The sequence below is a fragment of the Vombatus ursinus genome, unplaced genomic scaffold (genome assembly GCF_900497805.2).
Source record: "Vombatus ursinus unplaced genomic scaffold, bare-nosed wombat genome assembly UNPS02014775.1, whole genome shotgun sequence".
Lineage (NCBI taxonomy): Eukaryota > Metazoa > Chordata > Mammalia > Diprotodontia > Vombatidae > Vombatus > Vombatus ursinus.
In genome coordinates, this window is record NW_020954553.1 from 3,807,195 (window position 1) to 3,819,996 (window position 12,802).

Here is a 12,802-nt window from a genome sequence, read left to right on the forward strand (position 1 = left end):
CACACACACACACACACACACACACACACACACACACACGCACACACACGCACGCACACACGGAGATAACACCGGGCTACAGGCTGGGCGGGGATCGCCACCTCGCTCGCCAGCTGGCCCAGCGCTGGTCCCCGGCCCGCGTCACGGTCCGAGAGTCCCAGGGTCCCAGTTAGTCCCCACCCCCACCCCCCACCCGCCCCACTCCCGTCCCAGGAGGGATCCCTTCTCACCAGCTGCAGGCAGCAGAACCCGACCAGCGTGCACCTCCCGTTACACTTGCTCATGGCTCCAGTGGGACCAGCCGCCACGGCGCTGCCCCCTTGGCTGTTGCTGCTGCTGCCGCCCCGACTCCGGCTCGGGCTCCGAGTGCGCTGCGCTCTGGCTCGGCTCCGCACCCCGGGGCTGGCTGGAAGGCGAGAAACAGGGAGCCAGAGAGAGTCCTCCTCCAATTCCTTCTTCTCCTCCTCCGCGTCCTCCCCGCGCCCGCGCCCGCGCCCCGAGCTTCCAGCAGGGCGGCCGGGGCTTCCCTAAGGCTGGGGCCGCGCCATCCCCCGGGCGCGGCGCGGGCTCGGGCGGCTCCGCTCAGTCTCCATGCCCCGCGTTGGGGGCGCTGGGCACCGGGGCGTAGAGCCCGAGTCGGGGCTCTTTTGTTTGACCCGCCGTCCGCCAGCAGCGCCTCATGCCCCCAGAGGCGGGCGGGCGGGCGGGCAGCGGGAGCGGAGAGACGGGAGCCGAGCGGACCAGAGCCGAGCGGAATGGAGCCGAGCGGAGCGGAGCAGAGCCCAGCCCAGCTGGGGCAGGATCCCGAGCAGTCTGCAGCCGCCCTGGCCCTACCACGTGGCTTCGCGGCCCGGAGAGGGGCGGGGCCCGGGGACGGACGAGGGATAGTGGGGAGGGGGAGAAACAGAAGGAGGGCGTGAGAGGAGAGAGAGGAAGAAGAGAGAATAGACTTGGGGAGGCTGGCTGCAGGCGAGGGTGGTGGCAGAGCCTGGGAGACCGGAGCAAAAGCGGCAAGAGGAGGGAGAAGGGAAGAGGACCAATAAAACGGCAGGGAATAGGCCTCAGTTTCCTCATCCGTAAAAATGAGCGGGTCGGACCAGATGATCTCTCGGTTTCTTTCCAGTTCTAAATCTCAGGAACCTATTTAATTAGGGAGAGGAAAACCGGGGAGGGAGGGAAGGAGAGGGGAAGAGTAAGGCAGACAAAGAAGAAAACTTGCCGAATGGGGAAGACTGGGAAGAACAAGGGAGAGAGGGAGGGGCTGAACTTTCTCTCCCTGGGTTAACTGGGCCTGGGAGCAAGGTTAAGGCACCTCCGCTATGCTCTCCCTCCTTCCGAACACACACTGGCACCCCACCTCCCTCGAGGTGGTCAGGGTGAGCTCAGAGCAGAAGCTGTATTCTACGAAGCTCAGACAGGGCGAAAGAATAAGGGTTGGAGGTGAAAACCTCACCAAACCTCGGCCACCACTCAAAGCTCCCAGGACCCAGAAAGGAGGGAGTGGGCAGTAGAGAACCAAGGACTCCTTACCTTTGGGGAAGAACTAAAGGATCTCCCTGGAGTCAACCCCTCAACGTCATTTGTCCCTATAGCACCTGTCACGAAAAGGCCTGGGAGGCTTTCCCCCAAAACTCCCTCCTCCACTGTTGGATTGCAGTTCCCTGAAATCCAACCACTTTCAGCTTTGAGTCCAGAGGGCAGAACACAGGCTCCAGAAGTGAGGCACGGTTTTGTTTTTGTTTTTGTTTTTGTTTTTTTGTCTTTGCATACCCAGTACCCAATTACACAATGACCGGCCAGCAGTAGGTGCTTGAGCAGCGCTTGGTGAATTGAAATTCATCTTTGCTTTCTCAGGGTTATGCTTTGAAACTGCCACCCCTTTGGGGGCAGCAAGAAGATAGCACAAACCAACTGAAAGGCAAGCCACCCTCCAAGGCACTCTCCTGGACACCTGGTACCTCAACCCTTTTCTCTCTTGAGTTGAAACTTCCAGTCCTCCTCCTTCCAACCTGGTCTGAAATTCCCCTGGCTATCCTGGCCAGGTCAGGCATGAATGTTTCTTTTCAACCTCTAGTCCAGGGGTTCTTAACCTTTTGGGGGAGTCTCGGATTTCTTAGGCAGTCTGGTGGAACCTATGGACCTCATATCAGAATAATGTTTTAAAATACATAAAATTTAAAAGGAAACATTATGTTGAAATATTTATCAAAATATATATATATTTTAAAATTCATGAGTCCCAGTTTAAGAACTTGGTCTAGTCCAATGTAGAAAATACAGAATTGAAAAATACATGCCTTTATTGGAGAAGGTAAGAAGAAAGAGAAAACATACTAACTTCAAAGCTTAGGTCAATGTGACAAAAGGCTTCTAGTTGTCATTGTCAAACCCCAGTCTGACCCGACTAGGGCCCCCCTCCTTCACCTCCCCCTCTCCAAGCCACTAAAAGTGTTTTTTCACTTCTTCCCCTCTTCCTGACCCCTTAATGGGTAGAAGGGAACAATAGGTCTGTCTCAGTAAAGGTCCCTAAGGCTAAAAAGTCTGATCCCTCTCAGAAGAGTCGATTTACAACTCAAAGGTTGTGACTGACCCCCATCCAAATCTTCTTGGTGGAATGAACGGATACACAGCAGACTCTCTGAGAAGGTACAACAAAGAAAGATCATTTCTTGACCCATCCTGCTCCTTGGAGCCTAAACCCCTGCTCTCGATCCATGAGTGTTTGTTAAGCTCCTACTATGTGCTGGGCCCTGGGAACAGTCAAAAATGAAACTCCCTTTGAGAAGTTCACTTCTGTGGAGGAGACAGCATTTGCATATATAAGTTTATACACCAAGGAATGGAGACTGGACTTTCGATTTCTTCGCTGGCATGGGGAAGAAACTCAAGTTACTTCTCAGGCGCTTTCTAAGCGTCTTAAGGGCTTGGAGAGTAAGTTGTCTAGCTATAGGACTTTGAGATGTTAAGTAACTTTGTCTAGGTTACCTGTCAAAGGCAGGACTAGAACCTAGGTCTTCCTGACTCTGAGGACAACTCTCTAATCGTTACCTCAAGGAGTTTCTATTCTACTGGAGGAAATCAGCAGGTGACCAGATGTCAATGCAAAATATATTTTGCTGGTTTAAGAAACTCCAATTCAAGCCTGTAGTCTTAACAGTGTTGCTTGTGATCACTAAAGAAGTTAAGTGACTTGTCCGGGGTCACACAGCCAATAGGTATCAGAGGTGGGACATGAACCCAGGTAAGGGTCTCTATCCATCATGATATGAAAATATATTCAAAGCAAATACACAGTAATACAGGGAGGTCAAGGGAGAGGAGAGAGGGGGGGAGGGGGAGGAAAACACTAACAACTGTGTATAGAAATAAAAGTCTCAATAGGAGGCAGCCCTTGAGTTGAGCCTTGAAAGAAAATAGAGATTCCAAGAGGTGATTTGTGGAGGAAGAGTACGCCAGGCATGAGGGGCAGCTGCTGCGAAATCAGGGAGTTGGGAGATGGCATGTCATTGCAGGGGGGGAGCAAGCAGGCCAGCTGGGCTGCTTCTTACAATGGGCGAGGGGGAATCATAGACAATCAGCCTAGAAAAATAGGTCCTCTCCACTGAGCAGCCTTCATTACTGGTGCCACTTATCAAGATCACTAGCACTGACTCTGTGTGTGTGTGTGTGTGTGTGTGTGTGTGTGAGTGTGTGTGTGTGTAGCACTTTGGAGTGCTACAAAGAGGCACCCCAGAGTCTTGATGGGATCAATAAAGATAAACCGTTCTATGCTACCTAAATTGAAATGATAATGAATGTGAAGGCAGGGATCTGTCTCTATGTAAAATAGAGGCACCAGAGCCACTGAACACCTGAGACCATTGACCTACCACAATTATTGGTGATACTCTACAATCCATCCAGCTATTTCCCCTAACCATCTTGCCATGTGCCCTGCTGATGCTCTGCCCTGCTTTTCCCCTCCTAAAATATTTATTTTTTGTTTATTTATTTATTTATTTATAGGCAGTTGGGGTTGTGACTTGCCCAGGGTCACACAGCTAGTAAGTGTCAAGTGTTTGGTCTGAGGCCAGATTTGAACTCAGGTACTCCTGACTTCAGGGCAGGTGCTGTATCCACTGTGCCACCTAGTTGCCCCTTCCCCTCCTAAAATAGCAGGCTTCTGACTAAATATCCAAAATATCCAAAAAAGCCCCCAGTTTCTAGGGACTCAGCTTTGAGAGCCTTGTCCTAGGGATGAGCTATCTTGATGGGTCAGTGAGGGATTAACCAAACTCTGGTTTGACCATGCCTCTCCTCCTAGTCAACTGTCTACCCTAGCCACCATCTTATCAGCTTTCAATCTTGCTCTGGGCACTGTAATCAGTGCTTTTGGAAATGATATGTTAGTTGACTGCCTCATGGACCAACTTAGCATCCCTGTGACTCCGGAACAAAACTCCCTTTCCTAGCTTCTGCCACTCACTCTATATTTGTTTTCCCCTGATTTGAATGAAAATATCTTGGGAACAGGCTTGTTGATTTTGTATTTATACCCTTAACACCGTGCCTACCATGTGGTCAGTGCTTAATAAATGCTGTTCCATTCATTCATTCATTTATTCCTTCTCTTTAGATCACTCCTAGTCGGTAAGTTGTCCCTTTTCTTCCTCTCCCCCTTTCCTTTATCTTCCCCCTTTGCCCTCTTAACCATCTTCCTTTTCAATGGTTCTCTTCACTCTGGGACTGGCATTCCCACTTTTCCCATAGTTCCTCCTCCTTTCCTCTTTTCTCACTAATCCCTTCCTTTTCTTTCTCCTTCCTTTTCTTCCTCCCCACCTATATATTAAAACAAGCCCTCAAAGCTACAAAAGTGTAAGTGATGGCTTTGCAATTCAGATTAAGAACCGACCTGCGCAGCTGTGGGTATATAGATGCTACTAGGCACTGTGTACAGCAATTTCTTTTCATAAAATCAAAATTGGAATTTAACATCATTCAACAAACATTTATTAAGCACTTATGTGCCTAGCCCTGTGCTAAACATTGGGAATGCAAAGACAAAACTGAAAGTCTCCAACTTCAAGGAATTTGCATTATACTAGAACTAGTCACTTACTTGAAGTAGGAATAATAATATCATTTATACAGCCCTTTAAGGTTTACAAAGCTCTTTATAAATCTTATCTCGTTTGATCCTTAAAACAACTCTGGAAGGCAGGTGCTATATTATCTCCATTTTACAGATGCGAAAACTGAGGCAGGCAGAAACAAAGTGATTTGCCCAAGGTCATGCAGCTAGTAACTGTGAAGCAGATTTGAACTCAGTTTTTCCTGAATCTGAGTCTAACACTCAATACACGGCTCCACTTAATATCTACAAGTGGCTATATAGTATTTAAATATTCTTGCAATAGGAAATTCACTACTTCCCAAGGTAGTCTGTTCTAGTGTTGGTAAGTTTTAATTGTGAGGAAGTTTTTCTCTCTGCAGTGCACCTTCTGAGCCATCTTCCAGATGACAGCTACTACCCTCAGTTTCAAAGGTGTATTCTGTGGGGTCATATTCCTAAAACTATAGCTCTTTAGCCCCCTTTGGTGAGTTTATCTTTAACAGTCAGCCAATAGACACAATTAGCTCAAGGTAAAGGTATTTATTGAGCCATTGAGGTGTCACAAAGGATAGAGCATTGGGCTTGGAGTCAGGAAAAGTCCTCTTCGTGCGTTCCAATCTGGCCTCAGAGTTATTAATTGTTTCACACTGGGCAAGTCACTTAACGCTTTTTGCCTCACTTCCTCATTTGTAGAATGAGCTGGAGAAGGAAATGGCAAATCATCTTTGCCAAGATGTTCAAATGGGGCCACAAAGAGTTGGGAATGACTGAACAACACCACCAACAAAGGCATTTATTAAGATGACATGGTAAGGACAGTAGATGCCAAACTCTCTTCCCCTAAACCTAGGGCACATTCTTCCATAAATACATACAGGCACAAACTGATGAGTACACTTGTGGTGGGGCACTATACATGGGAACTGCATGTACCCAAGGTAACTCACACCTCTGGTAACTACAGGAGCCCAGTGTCCTTTCTCTTCTCATAGGGCCCTCATGCTGCTCTCCACAGGGCCCGGTGCCTCTTCTGGTAAGTTGCTCAGTTAGGCTTTCCGGATTTGTTCCTCTCTGTGGGATGGCTGCCATGTCCTCTTTTGAATCCATAGTCAGCTCCCTTCTCTACTGCCTGAAGTCTTATTCCTGGAGACTCCTTTTTGCCTGGGATGCTGCTCCTCTCTTCGGACTGTCTCCCCATACAGAGTGTGTGTATCTGATGTTTGCTGGGTACCTCTTCCTCAAACTCTCTCACCATTTAACTGGCTTTTAAGTATCACTTGGGTCATGGCCAATATTTTGCCTAGACAATAGCTAAGCTTTCCTTCTATATCCTTTTCAATCTAGTCCAGTTCAATGACTTACTCCGGCTTCGCCCCCCCCCCCACTTCTTAAGAGGGATGATGGGGTACAGCTACATCTTTACACTTAGGTTAATACCTCTTTGGGGGGGCCATCTCCAGTCATCTTGATCTATAGCTCACCACTGGACCCAGATGGCTCTGGAGGAGAAAGTGAGGCTGGTGACCTTGCACAGTCCTCCCTCACTTAAATCCAATTCACTTGCAAGTCATGCCATCATCTTCCTGATGTCATGGTCCTCTTCGAGAAAATGAAGGACAAACAAGAACAGCTCTTTGACTGCCCTTCAAATATTTGAAGACAGCTGTTGCATCCCCCTACTTCTTTAGGCTCTGCATCAACAAGTCCTTTAGTCAATCATTCTATGGACTTCGGTCCCCACACCCCCGGTCATCCGGGATGTAATCTAGCTTTTCAATGTGCTTCCTAAAACATGTGGCACAGCACTGAGCACAGTATTTCAGATGCAATCCAACAAAGGCAAAGTTCATACAGCATGACTGGGATTTCCCTCTTTTTGGTCTCTCTTTGGGTAGCCTAAAGTCATTTAAGTTTTCGGCCACCGTGTCTCCCTGTTGACATAGTCTGGAGCCCACTAGAACTGTCACATCTCTGTCACACAAAATCTTGTCCAGCTTCTCCCATTGTGTACTTCCGCTCTTTTTTTTTCAGCCTAAGTGTAGGTATATACATTTATCCCTGTTACATTTAATTTTATTCGATTTGGCCTGGTGAGAGTTTGGGGGTGTGAGGGGGACAGAGGAATCTTTATTCCATCAACCAACATGTGAGTTATTCTTCCCAATTTTATGTCATCTGAATACTTTGTACATATGCTTTTGTCCTCTATGCTTTTATCCAAGGTAGGGTGACCAGTAGGCAACTAGGATCTGCTGCTAATTTTGTGAGGTGTCTTGGATGCTATTGGCCAAATTGGCCTGGAGTTCATTGTAGATAGGAATTGGAGGATGGGAGAGGGAATGTATAGGTGATGAAACTTCAGCCCCCCAAACATTTGGGGATGAATGACTGGACAGCTAAACCCTCGAAACAGTCTTACATTTCACAGACCCTTTCCAATAAAGACACTGGTGAATCAACAGCAATAATAGCACCTTCTCTCAGCCCATCTGAAAATCACAGATGCAGTGGTTCCCTATTACTTTCAGGATCAAATGGAAAATCCTCTGTTTGGTATTTAAAGCCCTTTACAGCCTTGCTCCTTCTTATCTTCCAGCCTTCTTATATTTTACTCCCCACCACAAACTCTAAGATCCAGAGACACTGGCTTTCTCACCATCCCCCAGAACAGGACACTCCATCTCTGAACCTTTGCACTGGCTGTCCTCAATGCCTGCAATACTCTTCCTTCTCCCCATTGCCTTTCTTCAGGGCTCAGCTCAGAGGCCACCTTCCACAGGAGGTCTTTGGTCATCCCTCCTCACTGCCAGCATCTCTCCTTTGGGATTATTTTCTACCTACTCCATCAACATCTTGCAGATACTTAATTGTTAGACTGGGAGCTCCTTGAGGGCAGGGACTGTTTTTGCCTTTCTTTATATCAGCAGAGCATAGCAAGATGTCTGGCACATACTAGACAGCTTAATAAATTTTGGGGTGTTTTTTGGTTTGTTTGGTTTTTTTTTTTTGTTAAGGCAATGGTGTGAAGTGACTTGCCCAGGGTCACACAGCTATTAAGTGTCTGAGCCCAGACTCAGGTCCTTCTGACTCCAGGGTCAGTGCTCTATCCACTTGGCCGCCTAGCTACCCCTAAATTCTTGTTGACTACCAACCACCCAGTCAAGGTGTGAAAAACCTTAGCTATCTCTTCCTCAGTAAAGATTATTGCCTGAAGCCTTGGTAAGCTTGCATGGAGAAGACCCTTTCCCAGGGATCCAATTCTTGGCTCAGCCTGTTGTAAACCAAAGCAATGGCTTTCCCTTAACTTATTCCAAAAGAAATGTTATGACTCACAGGATCATAGGACTTACAGATGGAATGAACTTTAGGGGTCGTAGAGAATTCATCATTTTACAGATTGGGAAACTGAGACCCAGAGAGAAGAGATTTGTCTAAAACCAGTAAATAGCAGAGCTGATATATGAACCCAGGTCTTCTAATTGCAAAGACAGATTTTGACCTAACACGGTACCTGGCACATAGAAATTTAATAAATGCTTGCTGCAGAATTGAATGAATTTTAGGGAGGCCTTCAGGAAAAAAGTGACTGATGGTGGGCATTTGAGGTCCAGGGATCACTTATAGAGGGAGTATTTCTGGGAAGGAAAGGCCCTTCTAGTGCCTCTCATATCCTAGCCATAGGTAAGCAGGTGCTTCCTCTTGTGAGGGTCAGTTGGCTGTGGGGCTGGACAAAGGCTGATGCAGAGTATTTAGGGTCAAGAGAGGGGAGCAGATGTAGAGGATTCAGCATCAGCAGGTGGTTGGTGGTGCTGGAGACAAGTAAGGGTTCAGGCAGGGGCAGCCACCTCTTAAGTTAGGGACTGCTGGTTTGTTACCTGGGAGAGGTCATTCTATTACCAGTCTTATCACAAAGTCAGGACCTGGGCAACAAAGAGGTCCTGGGGAAGAGAAGGAAGAAAAAATGAGACATTTCTGATTAAAGATAAAGGGCAGAGTGGGTAAGGGAAAGCACAGGAGAAAATAAAGGCATTATGACCGCCACCTTCCCCTCCCTTCTTCCTGGGGCCCTCCACCCCATCCCCCATCTTAGATTGCTGTCTCTGCCCTGGGAAAGATGGCACATTTGGAGAGAACCTGATAGGCAAACAATTCGTGGCAAAACGGGCTCCCTCCAGAAGTCCTTTCTCCTGGCTCAGGAATCAGATTGCAGCCTCCACTGACCCCCTGACCACCAAGACAGATTTCCCCTTCCCATCTGCTCCCTTGTCAGGTGGGGAAGCCCGAGTGAGCTTTCAGTCAAAGGGAAAAGACAGGTATATGGTGAGAGATAGGTGAGCACCTAACTGCAAATGGCCCCATAACTCACCCAGGCTTGCACCATCAGCACAGGCCTCCAGTGAGGGATTAAGCAGGGGGCTCCAGAGATGAAGGATTCAGCCCGGGGCCGTATCTCCTAGCACTAGGCTGGGGTGGGGGTGGGGGGAGGCATATGGACAGCACTTGTGATAATCACTACCATCATCAATGACTTATGATCACAAAACATCGTAAGGTTTGCAAAGTGTGTACATTATGTCACTGGAGGTCACAACAACCGTGTGAGGGGATTGCTGTGGTTATTAGTACTCCCATTTTACAGATGGGATAACTGAGGCTGAGAGGTGAAGTTATGTAAAGTCAGGTTCCCACCCCAGGTCTTTCTGCCTCTGAGAATAGTGCTCTCTGTCTCTGTGTCTCTGTCTCTCTCTCTGTCTCTGTCTTTCTGTCTCTGTCTCTCTCTCTCTCTGTCTCTCTGTCTCTCTCTGTCTCTGTCTCTCTGTCTGTCTGTGTGTCTGTCTCTCTCTCTCGCCCAGAGGGGCAGCTCAACCATTGCCTTCCAGCATTAATACTTGGCCCAGGTTGGGAGTGGAGGGGGAGAAGGTGGAAGCATGGCAGCTGGCTGGTGAATGGGGATCCCTTAGGACCCTTGCGGGGAGAGGAAGGGCTTCCCTTGGGCAGGTCTGAGCTCTGTGACGTTGCCTTTGGCTCCCACGTTTAGCCCAGGCATAGTAAAACTGAAGAAAAGATTGAGGGACCAAAGGACTCAAAAACTTCCTGTACAGACTCTTATACTCAGGGTGATCAGGAGGCAGTAGGCTCTGTTCTCATAGAAACCCATGACATGGGATGGCAGAGCTGGGAGGGTCCTTAGAACATGGGATGTCAGAACCAGAAGGGTCCATAGAATATCAGGAAAGAGCCATAGAACACAGAACATTAGAGCTGAGAAGGAGCTCAGAAAGTCAGAGTCTCTTCCCCCCCCCCCCCATAGACTAAGCTACATCTGGGTTTTACCTTTCGGCCCAGCTGGTGCAGTAGATAGAGCGCTGGGCATGGAGTCAGGAAGACATGAGTTCAAATCTGGCTTCAGACGCTATCTGTGTGACCCTGGGCAAGTCACTTCATCCTGTTTACCTCAGTTTCCTCATCTGTAAAATGAACTGAAGAAGGATACGGCAAACCACTCCAGTATCTTTGCTAAGAAAATCCCAAATGGGGTCACAGAGAGGACTGAAAAACAAATCCAGGCTGAAGTAGGCCATTGCCCTAAGCCTCTGCTCTAGGGCCCCTTTATAATTCTCTACCAGACCATGCTTTCCCAACAGTATCCTGTGTTTGGGGTCTACCCTATCTCTAATTCCACCATTTCTCGGCCCTGTTTCCCTTTCCCTCAAGGCTTCACTATATACCTGAATAGCCTGGGAAATATGGCCCACTTCATAATTTTGGAACAGATCAGCTCTGGTTTTAGGGAAAGGAAACAAGCATTTATTAAGTGCCTACTACATACCAGGCACTGTGCTAGACACCTTACAAATATTACATTAGATCCTCATAACAACCCTAGGAGTTAGGTGGGTGCTATTATTATCCTCAGTTTACAATTGAGGAAACCAAGGCAGACAGAGGTGAAGTCATGTGCCCAGGGTCACATAGTTAGGATCTGAGGCTGAATTTGAACTCAGACCTTCCTTACTCCAGGCCCAGCACCGTATGCACTGCATCACCTAGCTGTATGATGGGTCTTATGGAAGGAACTCTGGACCAGGATTCAGGGAACATTGGTTCTTGTTTCAGCTTCACCATTTATTTACAAGCTATCGATAGGCAAGACTTAGGCAAGTCACTTAAGTGGACCTCATTTTCCCTCATCTGTAAAATGGGGATAATGGTCCCTGCCTAGGCAACCTCATAAGGCTGTGGCAAGGATCTGAGACAGGGATGCGCCCCCAGGAAGACACTACTAAGAAACACATTTGAAATATAAAAAATGCAAGATGAATGTAAGGTAAGGAGACAATACTGGAGAATGGGATTTGTATTTCTGGATTATGGGGTAAGAAAGATGAATGACAGGCTCTTGGCCAGAGATAGCATGCGTCTCATGAGGACCAGGAAGAATAGATTTGCCTGGAGACTGGGTGACCTGATTTAAAGAGAAGGGGAGAGAGAAAATGCTCAGATCAGCTGCTAAGCCAGACACCGTTGAGGACAGCAGGTGTGACATCCGAATAGAAGCAGAGATGTTCAGAAATGCACAGGAAACAGTGATAGGGAAAAGGTGAAAAAATAATATTCATGTCTCTGATGCCTGTCTATACAACAGTGCACTCAGTCTGTGTAATAAACAGTGAATTAGAGTTCTTCACTCAGGGAGGAAGCCCTTTATGGGCATCGCTGGGATGTGGGATATGACTCATGGCTGGAATACTTCAATGGAAAGGCACATCAGCCTTGACCAGCAGCCCTGCTTCCAGCCTGACCCCCACAGCCATCATCAAGGAGGGGCAATCCTTGTGGAGAAAGGGCCCACTGTCCCCTGATGGTCCCCCAACTACCACCAACAGGATGGACAAACAAGCCATCTCAGCCAAAGCAGTAAGGCAGGGGAGGAAGTAGCACGTGTAAGGTGCTGTCACATTCCTTCAACCACCTCCTCCCCTCGGAGTGCCCTGGATCCAAGAACCCCAGTAAGAGCAGCTCCGGGCCTCTGGCCCTGCTGCCAGCCTGACTCCCATAGGCCGTCTGGGAGGGTGGAACCCTCATGGAGATTGGAGCGGGTAACTGCCTCCTCAGCCACCACAACTACTGAAAAACTCAGAAAAAAAGTTCTCATCATCCAAATCCTTGGTGCTGTCTGATGGTTCAATGGAAAACACAGATATTGGTTATATCACTGACAAGAAAGAAGAAGTATCACTACTTGTACCCTAAGAACCTTGGGGCCTTTCTTTCCAACTTGTAGCTGAAATCTTTTTTTGGGGGGGGGGCAGGGCAATCGGGGTGAAGTGACTTGCCCAGGGTCACACAGCTAGTACATATTAAGTGTCTGAGGTCGGATTTGAATTCAGGTCCTCTTGTCTCCAGGGCCAGTGCTCTATCCACTGCGTACCTGGCTTTCCCTAGCTGAAATCTTTTATGTGGTGCCTCACTCTATCAGAATGAGAGCTCCTTGGGAACAGGGGCTGTATTGTCTTTCTTATTTCCTTTTCTTTTTCTTTCTTTCTTCTGTTCTTTCCTTCCCCCTTCTTCCCCCTTCCTTCCTTCTTTCCTTCCTTTCTTCCTTTCTTTTTCTTTCTTTTTTTCCTTCCTTCCTTTTCTCTTTCTTCCTTTTTCTTTCTTTCCTTCCTTCCTTCCTTTTCTCTTTCTTCCTTCCTTCCTTTTCTCTTT

At 47.9% G+C, this 12,802-nt stretch overlaps 1 protein-coding gene across 1 annotated transcript in view; it reads right to left on the bottom strand.

Annotated features, from left to right (window-relative positions):
* NKAIN1 (sodium/potassium transporting ATPase interacting 1) overlaps positions 1-284 on the bottom strand; it is a 119,524-nt gene extending 119,240 nt beyond the window's left edge. Inside the window, exon 1 of the mRNA XM_027864749.1 lies at positions 231-284. Within this exon, the coding sequence (XP_027720550.1) occupies positions 231-284 (54 nt within the window). The remainder of the gene's footprint in view (positions 1-230) is intronic.
* Between the last annotated feature and the right edge of the window lie 12,518 nt (positions 285-12,802).